Here is an 18,893-nt window from a genome sequence, read left to right as displayed (position 1 = left end):
ACAAACGAGTGTCAGGAGAAGCTGGTGATGCTCTGGGGGGGGGGCGGGGGGGGGGGGAGCGGGTCCTGGCAGCCGGGTGCTGGCCCACCGCTCTGGGAGCAGAGCAAGACCAGGGCCCGGGGAGCGGCCATCTGAGCTGAGGGTGGACAGACCTTAAGGTCTGGGGTAGCTGTGGGCAGGCTGGGCCTTTTTCTCACTTGCTAGTGAGGTGAGTCAGGTGACTCTCTGTCCTGGTGAAGTCTGCTTTGGCCGACAGTAAAAAGGAGAGTGTCTGGGTTGGCTTGAGACCGACAGTCATTAGCGGATTCTGTGAAAGGCAGATGCTTGGATGCTGAGACGTCCATCCAGAAGCCCCGCGGCTACAGGGAAGGGGGGCGTGGGCATCGGGCTTCCCCCAGAAAAGCCCATTTGTGTGCCTGGGACCACAGACCCCAACAGCTACTGCGCTCAAAAGCACCCGCCCCGCCATGCCCGTGAGCCGATCCCTACCTAAGATCCATGTTTCTGACAGATACTTGACGGTCGCCCTCCTCCTTCCTTGGGAGGGTCCGATGAAGATGCCGGCCTGGCGTGGGATTCTCGTGATCTGACCCCCACAGAGGAGGACCAGTTCCCATAGCTTGGTTCTGGGGGGGTTGCTGGCCGGGGTGATGAACATCACAGGCTGGTTGGCAAACAGGGTTCCCTGGTACTGTCCCGCAGATAAGTAGCGCTCCAGGCGGCAGAGCTGTTGGGCAGAGACAGGGAAGATTACCAAGGCACTGAATCATGTCACCGTGTAGGGCAGCTCAGCTGCAAAGTTCCCTTCCTTTTTCGGGAGAAGAAAAGACTGAATGTAAAGGTGCGCATTCTCAGCTGAATTCTGAATTCCGAGGATCCAGGGGAGGTAATGACATTTAATGATAGTGACAGATAACGAGCAGATAAAATTGACATTTGCTGAAGCAGCTTGCAAGCAAAACTGTAAACAAATTTATAGCCCTCCTCCCCCCCACCCAAAAAAAAATTTTTAGGTTTTGAATTACTACAAATTGTAAACCAGAAGCTTGAAAAGGAATCAACTGTTGAGTGCGGAGAACAGCACCTGCATCCTGTAAATGCTATTCACGTTCTCTGGGAGGGTGTGGAAGGGAAAGCAGGAGCCTCTAGAAGGCCAGCCCGGCTGCCCTGGACCAGCACCGGCCAGCGCAAGGTGCCTCGGGGCTCCTGCAGCACGTGACTCTCACCAGCACCTCCTGGGCGCCCTGCACCCGGCCCTGCAGTGCCGGCAAAGGGGGAAGGAGGCAACACGGAGTGGAGGTCCCAGACAGAGCTAATCCCCAACACATGAAGCTGCGGGGGGTGGGGTGGGAAGCATCTAGAGGCTTATTTCACTGAGTCATTGTGGAAATGGTGATGAGCAGTATCGGAGACAGTGGGAAACATTTTCAGAAACAGGGATGTTAAATTGTTCTCCTTTTGGTCCTGATAAAGTTGTGGTCGGCTGGCTGACCCAAGGGACAGTGGAAGGCCTGCTTACTCTAAACAGACATTTCACTAACTACAGATTAATAAAGACTTCTTTTTAAGTGTAGCTACCCTGTGGGAGATGTTGAGGGTGAACTGTCATCCACATTTTGAGTATTTTAATCAGTCGATTTCCCTGAGGACAGAACTGAACATTTCAGATACGTGGGCTCAGCGAAATTAAGGATTTGGAGCGCAGATATGTGGGAACAGGGATAGAGGGGAGCATCTCAGGGGGACGTAACCTGCGTGGGGCAGTGTGGAGGGAAATGCCTGCCAGTCAGTGGCTGGAGGCTGGCCCCTGAGCACGGAGAGGGGCCGGCTCTGGAGGTGGGAGGGCAGCAGAGGACCCCTTCCTCACTTTTCATCACTGACCTTCTTCCACTAGGTTTTCATACTAAGAAAAGAAATTTCTTGATGAAAAACGTTGCCCCAACAGTAACACAATCCGCCCAGTACACTTAAATATGGCTGTGGAATCAATTCTCTTTACTCATCACCAGTTTTGAATTATGCAATGTAAGGCCTGACATATAACTCCTTTCATCTGATTGGGTAAGTGGTGCAGCATCCACACAATGTGTGATGACTTTGTTTAATGCTTTTAGTAATTTCCAACTTCCCTGTGAGATAGGAGGTAGAAAGGGTTTCATTTAATTTTGCAGAAGAAGACATTTAGGTGGAAGCTTGTCAAGCTTTGGCTAAATGGTGAGTCAAGCTGCAAGAAACAAGCCACAATCCCCAAACTTGGTGAGTCACTGGACCGTGTTGCATTGTAACTGCAGATCAAGAAATAATCTTACTAAGGCTTGACATAATCATGCATTAAAAAAACTAATTATAAAAGTAGTTGGTAATTGAAATGATAAAGAAGGGTATAAAGTAGAACGAATTCTCCACACTCTGCTGTCTGTTAATCAAATTCATCCTTCTCCTGTCCTCCTCAGTGGTTGGGCATGATCTCTTTGGGGGGTGCTAATCTGTGCAGGAGCATGTGTTCAAGACAGGCGCCCCTCCCAGACCAAGGTAGGACTCAGGATTGGTCCAGGCAAATCATGGTGATCTCATCTCCCTTTCAAAGGATTGGGTCTAGCATGGACTAGACTTGATCATGGCCAATGGGATCTGAGAAGAAGTCTGCTGAGGGCAGTCTTTCTTCACTGATATAAACCAATGCATAAGCAAAAATACCTCTCTTATTGGCTGGACTCTGTCATAGTGATAATAGGATATCTGGAATTATTGAAGCCACCTGAGGCCATAAAACATGCTGAAAATAACTAAGTGGGAAGGCCTGGATCCTGGATCATGTTTCTAAGTCACTGGATTGACCAAAACCAGAATTATCCTTTTTCCCTCCCTCACACTCCTCTTTTGTTAATCTGTGTTTCCAGAAGCACAAAGCATCCAGATGCTGGTCCTCAGGCCCCTGCCACCTACCAGAGGTAACCCCTGTTAAGTGTTTGCTATGTGTTTTTCTAACCTTTGTACAATGTTCACGCACAAAAACATTCAGGAGATGATTTTTCTTTTTTCTTTTTTTTTTAAATGTTTATTTTTGAGAGAGAGAGAGAGTGAGAGACAGGGAGACACAGAATCCGAAGAAGGGTCCAGGCTCCGAGCTGTCAGCACAGAGCCCGATGCAGGGCTCGAACCACAAACGGTGAGAACGTGACCCGAGCAGAAGTCGGACGCCTAACCAACTGAGCCACCCAGGTGCCCCAGGAGATGATTTTTCTTAACAACAACAAAGCAAGATCAAGTCTCTATCTCGGTATATGGATAAGCAGTAAATCAAACCCATACTGAACCCAATAGAAACGGACATGTGTAAACCTTTCACATGGTTAGAATGTGACTTGAGTACCTGATTGCTTTGGTTCTTCATTCCCCTCCCACATTTGTTGAGTGCTTACTCCCTACCAGGCACGTGCAAGATGCTGGGGGAGCAGAGAGGATTAAGACATAGTCCCTGACCTCAGTGTAAAGCACGTAATACAAAAGTCAACATATGAAAATACTTCCTTTTATTTATTTATTCAGCTTGAAATTAAAGGAGGCAAAGAATTACAAAGATCTTATTCTTTCCTCAAAATAATTGAGGCTACGTGCATGCTGACTTTCTAATCCTAAGTAAAATAATTTCTGGGAAAGCTTAATCAAGATTTAGGTTACTTAAAATTAAAAATTAATTTGGGAATTTACCCTAGGAATACACTCCTCGATGTATATAAGGACATGCATGGACAGGAGTTCATTGCCATAGAAACGGTGATTGGCAAGTTTTATTTATATTATAAATATGATAGGACACGGGACTCTCCTTGTTATGGAGCTTTCAGCTACACTCATTCTCGAAGCGGAAGGTCTCCAGAATGCGATCCTTCCCCAGTAGCCCCCGAGGACAGACTGCCCTGGCTATTGTCTCCTCAAGTCTGTAGACACAAGTTCCTGGGTAGCCTTATCCTGGAGACCACACTCTGACTCTGAAGGCACGACGGTAAAACTGGTTTACTGCTGTATGTGCTGTTGCCTTAAGAATTCTGACCAGGGCTAGTCAACTTGACTCTCTGGCCCAAAGCACAGTTTTGTCCCCACGGGTACATTCTTGAAAACCAGCTGAGAATTAAAAGGTTACTAGCAGCACAGAAAGCGAAGAGGGCAGCGGAGCATGCCGTAGGTGCCCGAGGACGCCCTCCGACCGCGCCACCTTACCCCGAAAGGCTTTCTCTTAGTTCACGGTTGAGGAGAAAAGCCTCAAACGCACAAATTTCAAAGTTAACGTGCTGTGCATTATCCTTACCTTCTCAAGCCCCTTTGCAATAGCCCTTCTTGGCAATTTGTTCTAAATTCTCGCTCCATTTCACACTTTTCAACAAATGTGTGCGACAGATGCTGTCAACTGTAGAAATGGGTTGGGGTGGTGTGGGTGCCAAAGGGGAGCTCACTGCAGGGCTGACTGTGGTGAGCCGTTTCTGTTCTTAACTCAGAGAAACCTTCAGAGAGAACCAGGTCTGTCTACATTGACCTAGGAGTTTCCTACTAAAAGCTGTTAATTTTTTTGGAGAATCGTAACTCTTACTGGTTCATTTTATCTAACTCCGATGCTGTAATGGTTCCAAGGAGAACTGACACATCCATAGATTGGGTATATGGGGAAGGACCGGCAACTGATGCAAAAAACTGGCTCTTCCATGGGGGTGAGGCGTTCCCTCCGCCAGACAGGATTTAGCTCCTGCCCACAGACAAGATTCATTTGCACCACCAGCCGGTCATTCTGCTTCACAGAGCTGGGAAAGGCTAGGGGCGGTGTGGGCCACGATCAGACAGCCGGAAAAGTGACCACAGTCTAAAAAAGTGCAGTTTTCCAATGAAGCACTCAATTCTCCCTAGAAAGCCCAGGGTATCTATTGAAAAATCATGGAAGGAAAGGGGATTAGCGGACTCTTCTAGGCTTAATTAGCCTCCACGATAAAACAGGACGGGTCAGTAGTCAGGGTGCATTTGAATTCGGGGCGGATTTCAGAAGAGCTCCCACTTTCCCCATGGAGTCATAAAATCATTACATAAATCAACATTTACGTTGCATGCGTGTGTGGGTAAAAAGACAAGGAGAGGGCTGACAGAAGACAGAAAACTTTTTCTGCCACAAGCTCTTCATTTGAACTCTGGGTTGTAAAGGATTAGGGACTACTACGGAAGGGTCTTAAGTCAGTGAAACAAAAAAGGTATGAACTGTGCTTTGTAAAAGGTTGCCTTTGCATTTGTGTCGTCACCAAAAAAAGCTGTACGGATTTAACAGATTTCGGCTCGGAACCTTCCACTCTATTTACAAGGCAGACCCTACTGTTGACAGAGCTGAGCAATGCCTGTGCCCCAGTGCTTCCAGCTTCCTTGACCCCCAGTCATTTACCGCACAGCTGGGAGGGTGTTGACGGCTCACTGACTCCAGACATGGGTGTTAGATTTCAATTAGTAAATCTGCTTCTCCCTCCAGGTAGAGCTCACCTGGGTGATTATTCTGAATCACTGACAGTTTCCATAGGTACCCACAAGCCACGCACAGAAGAGGCACAAGTCCATCATTAGGAAATTCTCACAGCAAAATTCTCTGGTTCTACGTTGAAAGAACCAGAAGCTCAGGGAGGTTGGTTTGTTTTCGGTTCGCCAGATGATGCCCAGGACGTGGTGGCATCAGGTTGGAATAGGCCCCAAAGGCCTGGCCTTTTCCATGACTTCACGGTCTCTGTTCCTCACAGGTAAAAGGGGGATAAAATCCCTAGTCCCACACGGTGTACAACAAACGAAATAACGCCATACCTCTTGTACTTTCTTACATTTTAGCAACAATAATATATAGGATGGGTCTTATGATGCATGGTGGGTTGTAGTATTAGTTGGCTGTGTAGGCTGTATAATTCCGTAATGTGTTTCAATGCCCCGTGCTTAGGGCGGATATCCAAATCTATATGTGGGCAAGCACAGAACTGTATGCTATGACAACATGTCAAAGAGAAAATAGAAATATAAAAAATAAACTTTTCCAGTCCTACATTTGCCTATATCCCATTTGTCTTTCAAGGACAATTTATTGAGAGAGAGAGAGGAGAGAGAATCCCAAGCAGGCTCCACACTGTCAGCACAGAGCCCGACATGGGGCTGGATCTCACAAACCATGAGATCGGGACCCGAGCCAAAACCCAGAGTCAGACGCTTAACCAACTGCACCACCCAGGTGCCCCCATCCCTTCTCACGGTCCCCTGTGGGAGGCTGAGCCCGTCAAAGTGTTCTATCAGGCATGGCAGCCAGACTGGGAAGGGCACTGAAGCCCTGTGTCCGTTTGTCCTCATACTTCGGTACTAACACCAGAGAGGGGCAGAACCAAACAATGAGCCAGTGTTCAACTGTGGAACTCGTGGGTGATGGGTGATACAGCACAAAGGCAGAGAACGTCAGCAGTGGGAAGGGTCTGGGAGATCACAGTGACCGTGGCTCACACTCTACAGACAAGGAAACCGAGGCTTGAGAGACAACATCCAACATCAGAGACCCTGGCAAAGCTTTCCTGTGCTTTGAGACACAAAATCCTCTTACTACTGCCCATCACCAAGCAGCCTGGGGTGGAGGTGCTGAACCCACATCTCTGTCTGTCGCTTCACCTGAGGCTCAGGCTAAGTTCTATAGACATGAAAACGCAAGGACACAGTGTTTGCTTCTCCAGGACTTTCTAGAAAGTACAGTATTAACAACTACAACACAGCAGCATGTCATGTCATGGAGCGAAAGCCCGACTAGACCTCACAGTGGTAGCTTCTGGCTTGGAGAATGAGTACAAAGATGTTTGCTTGCAGAAAAACACATGGTGGGGTTGCTTCAGGTCAACAGTGTCCAAAAGATCATGCATGCTTGAACAAATAGTTCAGGATCACTGAGGATAACATGTGAGGGACGAGGGGGTTGGCAGGTGACCACAATAACAAAAACTTAAAAAAAAATTTTTTTAATGTTTATTTTTGAGAGACACACATACACATAGAATCCAAAGTAGGCTCCAGGCTCTGAGCTGTCAGCACAGAGCCCAACATGGCTCATGAACCGTGAGATCATGACCTGAGCCAAAGCTGGGATGCTGAACCGACTGAACCACCCAGGTGCCTCCAAAAACTTACTTTCTAAAAGCATTTAAATCTGTTCCAAGGTGAGGAGGCTGAATAAGCAGAGGCCAGACTAGTCACGATTATACAGTAGTAGACTATCTAGTTAATGGGGAGCCACGAAATCCACGTGTTAGACCACTCTGCAGACAGTAAGGAGATGTGGAAATCAGAAAAAGGGAGACTCAAAGGAAAGAGCTGCAGTAATTCCAACCAGAAATGAAGCAGGGCAGGACAAGACGAGTGCAAGGGGAAGTGTATTCAGGACGGAGCAAGAAGGCAAATTCAACAGGAATCCTGTTGTGTTGGACGCTTCCTATTATAATGGGGGCAGGCTAGCGCCAGAGTCAGTAAGAGAGCCACGCACGGTGCTTGTAGGAAAGCTTCGCCACTGGGGTTTTGAGGCTTTCAGTAAATGCTACCTCTCTCTTCTCCCGGTTCAACACCAACTGGGAGACACAAACAGGTGTCGGAGGAGATGAGAATAACTTCCATCATCCATAAAGTTGGATTTGCACCTTGGACCTATGGTCACCTGGGTTTGCTGGCCCTGCCCTCACGACATCGGATGGACCCACAAAGCAGGCTTGCCACACCCCGAGGGCTTTCCTCAGGAAGGCAGGCAGACGAGACACGGGCGCAGAAGGGGCTGGATCAGGACGCCCGTCGGTCTCCCTCTGTGGGGCGCTGGGAGGGAGGGAGGGACAGAGGAGCCCCAGGAACATGAGGCGGCTCCCGGTAAGTCACCTGGGGGTGAAGTCCCCAGGAGCCGCCTCGGAAAACAGATGCTAGTGCCAACCATTTCAGAAGAGGTAGGCCCTAAGGCAACTGGAAACACAAAATACAACGAGACGTTTCACCTTCTAAAAATGTCAATGCCCACACCTGACCATGTTGAATGGCTTGAACACATGAGAGGTAAAATGAACTGGTCGTCATTGGCACTGGAGACAGAAAACAATGTCTATGGTCCTGGGAAATTAAAAAGTGTGTGTTGTTTAATTGTGATGGGATTTGGGCAAATGTCACAACTGTTAAGAAGACGAGGTCTTCAAACGAGACAACCTAGTGACTCCTGAAATTCTGCACAAACCCCTCGATTTGCAGTGAAAACCCGTCCTTGACCCTCTCTGGGGTTTCCAAACCAGCTTCTCCGTCCCTAACTGGCCCCCAGCTTCGAGTCTTTCCTGCTCAGGTAGCCTGGCCCATCAACCTCCCTGCTATTGCCTTTCCTCTCGCTGCCTGGTGGCTGTCCCAGCTCACTGTCCCTCACATGAGTGGTCCTTGGAACACCCGTCCTCTCAAGTCCCTGGACCCCTCCTTCCTGAGGGGCTTTTCTTCACCCCTGGAACCCGAGTCTCCCCCCTGGGATGCCCTCTCCCCTCCAAAGCTTACAGCCCACGCCCCCCCGACCCCTTCACCCATTAGGCGCCCTGGTCCACCTGCCAACGGCAGGAAGGGCTGGGGCTGGAGGGGGCCAGCCCTGGCTGCTCCCACGCGCGGCCCCTCACGCAGTCCCTCCCCCGGCACTCTACACCCTGCCCGCCCCACTGCCCTGGACGGACGGCTCTCGCCCTGCTCGGGGCTCCAGCGGGTCACCCTCCTTGCGGCCTCCTGTCACTGAGGACGGTCACATCCGGAAAGGACCCTGTGCCAGTTCCCCGAGGTACAGCTGCACCTGTTACTGCGGACGGCCCGTCCCTCTAAAGCCGTGCGTCCCCCCCTCACCGGTGGTCCCCTCCTCCGTGCGGAGAACCACGTGCTGCACGCACAATGGCGCACAGTGTGTGGTTGTTCCTCCTCCACACCTCCCGTGCTTCCCACGCCTTCCAGACACCCCTGCTTCCTGTGTCCCTTCCCGGCACAACATCAAAAGGCAGCCCCTGCCCGCCTCTCCTGCCCCTCCTCCCTGTCGTCCACGCACCTCCCACCAAGACCTCGCAGGGCCGAGTCCTCTGGCAGGACGAGCAGGATGCTGGGCACACGGCCCCTCCCTCTACCCCATCACCCTCTGTGCTTGGCTGCCAGGACCTGCCTTCCCTAACTCCCTCCCGCCCCGGGTTGCCACTGCCGTGGACCTCTTGCCCTTCTTCTTGACCTTGTAATGCTCCAGCGACACGCGACTCGGCACGGCGCCCCTTCCTGCGGGTGACCTCAGCCAGCGTCCGGGCCTCACACAGCTCCCGTGAGCCCACGAAGCCCGCCCGCATTGTCTCCAGCTCAGCCCTCCTTCCAGAATCCCAGGCCAGGTGCTCTCTCGGCCTCCCACCTGGATGTCTGACAGACCCCTGATACCTGACCCAGCCTTCTCCCCTCAACTCAGCCTCCACCTGCAGCCATCTCCAGCTCAGCTCCCGGCCGCTCCCTCCTCCCAGGTGCCGGGGCCCAAAACACATGCTGAGAGCGCCACCCCCCAAATGCACTGTGCTCCAGTCCAAGCCCAGCTCACCCACCTCTTTCCAGGGGTAACGCCTCTCAACTGGCGTCCTAATCTGAATCCGTGCCCCTTACAGACTCTTCTGAGCAGAGAGAACGTAAAAAAACTAAGTCAGATCACATCTCTTCTCTGCTCAGAATGCTGGTGCTGGTTTCATGCAGAAGAGCGGCAGCCCCTGAACGAGGCAGCATGACGCTTCTTCCCACTTGCCTCTTAGCACACTCCTCCTAGCTCACTCCGGTTCCCGCCAGGCCCGTCTGCTGTTCCTGAACACACCAGAATACTCGTGCCTCAGGGCCTTTGCACTGACTTTCCCTTCTGCCTGGGATGTTCCTCCTTCAAGTGTCCACATGGCTAATCCTCTCGCCACATGCAAGTCTTTACTCAGCCGTCACCATTTCCATGAGGCCTGCCCCACCTGCCCTACACGAAATCCCAGCGCCTTTATTCTACTTTTTCTCTTGCCACCATTTTATCGGCTCCTGACGTAATGTACAATTCATTCCGTTTCTCATGCTAGAATCTACGGGCAGGCATCTTCGTTTTGTTCAATGACATGTCCCTGGCACCTAGAGCAGTGCCTGGCGCTGTGGAGCACTGTGTTTGGGAGTCTGATTTCAGGGCAGCTTCTACTCCAGCTAGGGAACCCAGGCTGACTTCCCTCCCCGGGGGCGGAGGGGAGGAATCAGGGCAGCAGTGACAAGGCCGACAAAAGGGGCAGAGACCGGGGAGGGTAGGCACTCTGGGAGGAAGTTCCACAGAGCAGTACGACCCCCGAAGGAGGAAGGGGTGGAAACGCACAGACGAGAGAGGGCAGAGGACAGGCCGGCTGGGGGACCGGGCGGAGGTGACCTCTAGCGAAGCTAGAATGGACCCTGCAGAGGTAGCACTGGGAGGGACTCCTGCGGTGCTGGAACAGCAAGCTGTGGGCAGGGTGTCAAGGGGCAGGTTCATGGACAGAGCCGAGAAGGGGGGGCGAGTCTAAGGGGGGCCGGGAAGGCGAGAAGATCAGAGCTGCTGGCGGGCAGCACGCAGAGGACCAGGAAGGGGGGGCTTCCGAGGGGCTCTGGCCAGGGTGGTGGGAGCGGTGGTTCCCCAGAGCGCTGGGCTGGCTGCGGGGACGCGGGTGAGGCCGGGGAGGGGCAAGCTGGTTAGTAACCAGACCGACGCTCCTGTCAGTGGCTGGCACAGAGAGGTTAAGAGGACTGTAGCCAGCACTCCCCAGACTCTGACTGATGGCCTCCCGGGCCTCGTGGCGGAGCCCAGAGCGGCCCTTGCACCGAGAGTAACTTTCCTTTCCAGTCCCCTGCAGCCCTTCTACGCACTCACACACCGGCTGGCTTACTACTGATATGTCTTAAATGCCCTATGGGTAAGCAAACATACGGCAGGAAAGGTCGGGGCGCGCAGCTCAGTGCGAGCAGCCCAGCTGCAGCCACGATGTCTAGAAGCTGTACATTTAGGATGAAATACTCTGGCACTAAGAGGGATTAGCTGCGTCCAGCTCTTTCCCTTTCCCGAAAAGCGGATCGAGGCCTGGAGAAGTGAGGGGCCTGAGGCCACCCGGTGCAACAGATAGTCTGGAAAAGAGGAATCCAGGACCTCTGCTGCGAGTTTCAACCTCACCTTCCCACACACTTAACTGAGAATGATGCACGGGGCTGCGGTGGCGGGGAGGACAGCAACTGTGATAAAACGTGGACGGTGCCTCGAGGCACATCCGGCTCTGCCCCGTGGGGGGCCGCTCTGGGCTGCAGAGCAGCAGGGGCTAGTGGTGACACTGCCCAGGGGCGTGGGGACAGGACAGGAGTGCGCGCGGCCACGCGGTTAAGGCACGGGGAACAGCGCCTGATAGGAGCACCCGCATCCCGCCTCAGTTCTCAGCAGCTTGGGCACCGCTGATGACAGCGTCCCCGCCCTCTGAGACGTCTGGTCCCCCCGGCCCTGGGGCATGTCGCCCTGGTTTTCTCCCTTGGCCTGCACCCATCGTCCTCCCCGGCCCCAGGTCCTGAGAGTCCCTCCCTGCCCGCTCTCCTCTACCTCCCCATGCAGCTCGAGTCTTCCTGCCAGCGGACCCCCAACATGCCCCACTTAGCGCTGGTCTTCCCTCCAGCATCTGGGACCCTATAACCGACCGCCTGCCGGCCTCTCTTTCTGGAAGATGAGCACGATTAACAGGCACTGGGCACCCGCCATACCTAAGACTCAACTCATGCTCTTCATTCCCAAGCCAGCTCCCTCTAAGCAGTAGCTAACAGTTGCCAAGAGCCCACCGTGAGCAGGCGGGTAAGCAAGGTGCGAATGAGCTCATTTAATCCTTGAAGCAAGCACACGAAAGGGACGCTGGCCGCTCGCACTTGATACAGGAGAGCGAGGCGGACCAGGCCAGCTGCCATGAAGTCACACAGCTGGGAGGAGGAGGGGCTCGGAGTCCAACCCAGCGAGCCGTGTTCCTGACGATTACATAATACCACTTGCAGAATCTCCGCAAACGCAACCAGCCCCCTGGTCCCTGCACCCTCTCCACCCAACTCATCACCAAGTCTTGCGGGTCCATCCACTTATCTGCAGGGGTACAATCACCACCCCAGCCAAGTCGGAGTTATTTCTGTCCTGGGTGACGGAAGTAGCTTACAAACTGGGTCGGGATCCGCCGGGGGTCCGCTCCTGTGCCCTCATACGGCTAAGTGCATCTAGTATACTCCTCTTGAGTTTATGGCCCATATGTACACCTGGGTAACCACAGACACCACCGAGACCCTGCACGTTTCCAGCACTCCAGAGGGTCTCCCCTTCCCTTCCGCAGGGACGGCAGCCCCGGCCAGAGAGGGCCACTATTCTGAGCGTGGTTGGTCATGGGTGACAGAGCTCTGTTCAACTACTGAACTAGAGAAATGGAGACATGTGGTACGTACCCATTTGTATCTGGCTTCTTTTGCTTAGCACATAGAACGCATATCCTCCTAAAACCCTCTAATAGTTTCCCATTGCTCGGAGGGAAAAAACAAAACTTAAATGGTCTACAAGACCTTCCATGACCCAGCCCCTCCTGTTACCTGCCACTGAATCGGGTGTGATCCTCCCCTTCCTCTCTGCTCTACTCAACAGTCTCCTTCCAGCCTCAAATGTCCTTGCTGCTCCATTGTGGCCACAGGGCCTTCAAACACGCTGCTCCCTCTGCCTGGATGGCGGGTCAGTCCCTCGCTCATCAGCTAACTCCTACTCATCATCTGGATTTTGGTTCCGCGTCATCTCTTCAGGGAAGCCCATGTTATTCCCCTGCTAAATCGAATCTCTATCATCCTTTTAATAAACATTTAGCACTTCTTAGGGGCCAGCCACAGTTCTAAGAGTTTGATAAATACTAACTTATTTCATAGTCATAAAAATTCTGCAGAGTAGTTACTATTATTATCCCTGTTTTCCAGAGGAAATAACTTGCCGAAGGTCACAGAGCTGAAGGGTAAGGAGCCAGAGGTGGGAGCAGTCCATGGGCCCTGGGGACCTGTCTTTCCCCTGGGATCACACAGCTTCTGTGTCCTCCCCACACTGGTACCATTTACAACAGGGACATGGCCCAGGGGCTGGGGGCTCTCGACAAATGCGTGAGTGAATGGGTGTAGGCCATTATCTTTAGAGGACAGACCTCAGGTACTGTCTACCTGACTGGGGGCTGTACCTATGCATGCGCACAGTAGCCCACCCCGGACCCCCCTACCTACAGGGTTGCTTTCCACAGTTCCGGTTGCCTGGGGTCAACCGCAGTCCCACAGCAGACCACCCTCCTCTCTGTGAATGGCCAGAAGGTCAGTAGTAGCCCAACGCCATGTTACGTCTACACCACCCGCCTCACTTCATCTTATCTCTTAGGCTTTTATCATCTCACAGCATCACAAGATGGGTGAGTGATAGGATGCTTTGAGAGAGAAGAAAGACCACATTCAGGTAACTTCTATTACAGCATATTGCTGTGATTGCTTTTATTAGTTACTGTTGTTAATTGTGTACTGTGCCTAATACATAAATGAAACGTCATCATAGGTACATATGCATAGGAAAAAACACACTGTACATGGGGTTCCATTCTATCTGTGGTTTGAGGCATCCACAGGGATTTTGGGAATGTGTCCCCACAGATAAAGGGGGACTATGGTATATGTGTATCAATATCTGTTGCAGCAACTATCTTGGTTTGTGTGTGTGTGTGCATGCGTGTGTGTGTGTGTGTGTGTGTGTGTGTGTGTGTGTGAGAGAGAGAGAGAGAGAGAGAGAGAGAGAGATAGAGAGAGAGAGAAACAGAGAGAGATAGTCAACTGGAAGCTGAATCTACAGGACTAGCCATCAGGTGACAGCTTAGTTACTAACTCAGGTCCATGCCACACATCCCAACCTCTGTTGGACAAGTCCAAGGATATCTAACCTAGTGCATCTGCAATATCCATCATCTTCCTTCTTCACCTGACTCCCAGTTCCTGTTTCTCTTACTCTCCCAATCACCTGGTCTTGAAACTTTAGGAACACCTTTGATTTCTCCCTCTACCTGGTCACCCTAAAGCCCCACTAACCAAGTCGTATAACAACCCTTGGGTCACGTCTCCACGGTGCCTGTGCTAGAGGCCAAGGGATACGGTGAAGCCAGAGTGGGCCTCGGCTCCAGGAAGAACCGGGGTCTAAATCCCAGCTCTGCTGCTTTGGATACGTGTGGCCGGGGACGAGTCCCCAAGCGGCCCAAGTCTCAGCTTCTGCAAGTGAAAATAATCGTGATATCTACCTAGCAGAAATGTTGGAAGAGTAAAAATGTATGCCAAGCATAATGCCTGGCTTTGAGGGAGTTATTAAATAAATAGCTGCTGGTATGTTATTACCTTTGTCTAGACACTCTCTCCTTTCATGGGGCCAATCTCCATGTCTAAAGTCACCACCCCACCCCCACAAATAAAGTCCCAGAGAGTAGGACTCTGAGGATTTTGGCTTGTGTCACTTGACAGCTAGTGGTCCCCTTCATCATGATTAGGAAGGCAGCGGCTATTAGAAATAACGACTAAGATATTAAATAATTGTTAACATTACTGAACATTTCATGCAGCACACTTGCTAAAGTATTCTAGGTACATTCCATGAAGTATCCAATTATAGTTATCACAAAAATCCTGTGAGGCAGAGACCATTATTATCCATGACTTTCAGCTGATAAAACTGAGGTTCAGAGTAATTTGGCCAAGGCGCCATATTGGTGTGGAGGGCCAAGCATTCCAACCCCATTTGTCTCACACAGAGCCTATGCCCTTTGCTGTGCAAAATACGGCCTTAACATTTATGATCTGTAGAACTCAGGAATGACTAGCAGCCTCTGAATTTCTAAGTGCAAATAGTGTTACATCCATCAGTTCCTTTGACAGTATGTATCTGAAGATAATGAGGTCTTCTAGAGCCACCTTTGTCTTTCAGAGAGGTCTAACTTCATTAGATGTCTCTAGGTCAAATTCAAGCTCGATTTCTTTGCTACTGTGAGCTTCTGAATTTATAAAGACTCTGCATGTGGAGTCCTGGCTCCTGCGGCCTGTAGCTACACGATCTCGCGCTAGGTAAGACTGTTAGATCTCAGTGTCTCTGGGTGCGAGATGCAGATGGCCCCCCCAGATCTACTGTGGACCACATTTTTCACCTTGCTGTCCTGTCACCAAATACACGCCTCACAACAAAATATCTCGATCTAGATCTAGATACCTTCAAGAATCTTAGACAATGACCAACGTGATCAGCCAATTGAGGAGAACGGTCTAGATGGTAGGCAGCTGTGGCCCCATGTCTGAGATTTCCCCAGTCAGAGCTCTGGGAACAGGACAGAGTGGCCTCCGTCCCCACCCAGCTCCTACAGATGGGATGAGACCCAAAGGCAACTCAACCCCACACATCTGCATCCATTTAAGGCCAGTGGAAGCATGCGACTTTTAACGGCCTGACAACAGGGAGCCCAGAACATGTTGAAGCAAGAAGACTTTAAAGATCAGTAAAAAATGGTGCAAATGATTTCAAGAATTCTTATGGTCCTTGGCAGAAAAAAGCCTCATGCAAAAACGAATGTTGTCAGACACGGGAGCGTGGTTTCTGCATTCAGCGCTGGTTTTAAATTTTTTTTTTTTTTTTGGTTTATTTATTTTAAAAGAGACAGAGATGGCACGCATGGGGGAGGGGCAGAGAAAGGTAGAGAGAGAGAATCCCAAGCAGACTCCACGATGCCAGCGCAGAGCATGATGCGGGGCTCGAACCCAACAACCGTGAGATCACGACCTGAGCTGAAACCAAGAGTCAGACGCTTAACCGACTGAGCTGCTCAGGCACCCTGGTTTTAGGTTTTTTTTTTTTTAAATTTTTTGTAACTTAGTTGACACAGAACTGACATATAAACAGCATTGGCTCTCACACTATAGTTTCAAAGTGTTTGGGAAGTAAAACTGAAGACAGATTCCCAAGAATTTGTCCAAAAAAAAAAAAAAAAAAAAAAGGTAAGGGCAGAGGAGGGGGCGGGTGAAGCAAGCGTCTGGCAGGCTGCCTGGCAAAGCATGGGTGACATTTCTTCAGTATCGAAACTCCCAGGAGAAATAAAATCCATGTTGTTGTCAAAAGGGATGAAAGGAAAGGCCTGTCCACTGTGAAGCGGTTCCCTCTCCTCAGACATTTTCCTCAGCTTCTCATTTTATGTAAAAAAGCGAAATAATACGCACCGAAGGGGAATCACCGTGGCTTTGCTTCCCCAAAATTTACACGCAGATGAGCCCTGCTATCTGTCCGCCGTAACAAACGATAATTCAGGCGAGGGCAGAAGGCATTTCTCCTCACTTGCACCCAACGCTCCTGGGACGACCACGTTAGGACTCTGTGTGCGCCAAACTCAGATTTTTAAAATTTTTTTTAAAGCATCACTTGAGTTTTAAAGGCAACGTAAGGGATGGGAACATAATCGTCTTGGGAATCCACAAATAACTTTTTTTCAAAAGTCATAAATCTGCATTTCATGCCTCATAGTTTTCAACAACTGAGAGGAAAAGGTCAAAGCTCGAGCACGGTAGGTTCCTTCCCTCTTCAGGGGTCTGTGCTGGTGGGGCGTCCGCCCGTTCTAGCGAGAACTACATCTGCCCTCCAGGCACACTTGGACCTCAACTGCTTTTAATTCTCATTTTCAAAAATCATGATAAAATACCCAAGTTGAGAAAACTTCTTGGTCTTACAGAACGTTTTATTTGATCCTTTGAGGAATGGTCTGGTAGGTGACAAAAACAAAACAAAACAAAGCAAAACAAAACAAAACAAAACAAACCCAAAATTGCAAACTTATAAAAAATACTAGAGCAATGCCACGGTGTAAGTTAAAGGTGGGGGGGTTCTAAGCAAAATTTTGGAAAGGGCCACTGGGCAGAGTTGCAGGTGTGTGTCCTCAGGACAGGTTCTTGTTCTGGCTGCACAGGAGAACGGCCTGGGAAGCTTTTAAGATGGTGTTGCAAGGGCCCATTAAGTCAGAACTTAAGCCTGTGTGGGGTGGGGTGGGGGTGGGGGTGGCATGAGGCCTGAGCACCAGTGGTTTCTAAGGCTCCCTAGGTGACTCTAGTGGGAAGCTAGGCTGAGAAAGGACTCTATCAGTGGTTCTCTATCTGGACTGCATACTGCAGCCACTTGCGGAGGTGAAAAAAAAAACAGCGCTGGGGGCCCCCATCCCAGAAATTCTGACTTAATTAAAGGAGGTGTGGCCCGGGAAACAGGAGTTTGAAAATCTCCCCAGGTGATTCTAAAGAACAAGAAGGGCTGAATTATACTCCAGGAGGCTCTGAATAGAAACCGGTTTCATGGGGACAGGCCTATGTACTGTTCCAACACTGCAAGTTCAGAAGACACGTGTGGTAATAAGTGAGTGCTGTTTGACTTGTACTGATCCGTCTACCAGAGAAGAATGGCACAATGTCGCAGTCTTCAAAAGCTTGAAAGCAGAAATAAACCACGAAAGGAAATCAGTTTGGCTAATGCAGTTTCAATTCCAAAACAAATGAGCCACCCTGCGAAAACAGGAGCTTTGTGTCTTACAGCGGAGGTTCCCTCATTCTCCGAGCAGTCTCTGTAGGTGGCCAACCGGTCTTTCCTCCCGCTGCCTCCCACCGCTCACGTTCAGCCCCAGGGCCGCCAGCAGGAACGGCCTGGGGCTGGTCAGGTAGGGAGGGGTCAGGGTAAGGCTCTGAGCTGCCCTCCCACCTCGGCCTGTAGGCCTGCCGTCCTTCCTGGCTTGTTCTCCACTCCCCACCAGACTTGGGTCCTGCTTGGGCTCCGGCTCATCGTGCCGGGGGTGAGTGCCGGCCACACTCACCTTCTGGGACTGATATCCACCTGCTTGGCCGTCCTCTCCCAAAGCCTGAGTGCCGCCTGCCAGCCTCCCTGCTCCACTGCCAAGTGCATCCTGGCCAGGACCCAGCTTTGCAGTATGGACTCTGAGTTTCCCATGGTTGCAATCTCCTTTGTTTGTTTTCTTTTGGTCTCCGCGTTTTCTCATGGGCATCTTCCTCCCTGTGAAGTGTCTCTGTTCCACACTACTGTTCAGTGCGGAGGAAGAAGAGAGAGACAGGCATTTCCTCTGTGCCCTCCCTTCGGCCGACAGTCACTGGCTCTGGGACTCAGGGAAGGCCCTGGAAGTAGGACACGGTTCTCTTTGCAAGGCAGACGACCAGGACACCTTACGCAGACCGGGCTTTTAAAGAAGCGTTCGTTCAAAGCCATATTCTGGGTCAAGATTTGTAAAATGACCTATCTTGAGTTTTACTTTTAGGCCACTTCATAATCTACTACTGTGAATTTTCTAGTTTGGGTGGCTTGTATTTGATTACTTACAACTTGCCCCCCGCCCTTCTTTGAGGGTTCCTACATGATTTAGATATTTCAATCTATACAAGTAAATGAAACAACTTTATCATGTCAAGCTTTCAAAGATTTATTTTTCCTTATACTTATAACCACACATATTCTTCAAAGTATGAGGGGAAAAAAAGGCACTCTCCAGAAACTGATAATACTTCTGGACTTAGCAATTTGTTGGCAGTCTATGGGAGCCACTGAACTAACCAAATGTTTCAAATCTTGTTTATGAATTTTTTCGATTAAAACAAAATTTACCAATCAGAATTTATTATTTTTTTAAACAGCAAATTATTCCCTTATTCAACAAACACAATTTCTTTAATTCCCAATGCTTAAAAAAGAGATTTGATTTCTTTATATCCTTTGAATGAAGATGCAGACCAGTAGCACCAACCCC

The 18,893-nt window shown here is 50.5% G+C and overlaps 1 protein-coding gene across 2 annotated transcripts in view; it reads right to left on the bottom strand.

Moving 5' to 3' along the window:
- The window catches only part of MCPH1 (microcephalin 1), a 269,778-nt gene that overhangs the window by 13,346 nt on the left and 237,539 nt on the right, over positions 1–18,893 (bottom strand). For both annotated transcript variants that reach the window (XR_006201405.1, XM_042934173.1), the window contains exon 13: positions 490–727. Coding sequence is in view for 1 of the 2 variants with exons in the window: in XM_042934173.1 (XP_042790107.1) it covers positions 490–727 (238 nt within the window). In the remaining variant the exon portion in view is untranslated. The remainder of the gene's footprint in view (positions 1–489; positions 728–18,893) is intronic.

Source organism: Panthera leo, chromosome B1, assembly GCF_018350215.1.
Source record: "Panthera leo isolate Ple1 chromosome B1, P.leo_Ple1_pat1.1, whole genome shotgun sequence".
In the NCBI taxonomy this organism is placed as follows: Eukaryota; Metazoa; Chordata; class Mammalia; order Carnivora; family Felidae; genus Panthera; species Panthera leo.
This window is presented reverse-complemented; position numbering and strand designations above follow the sequence as displayed.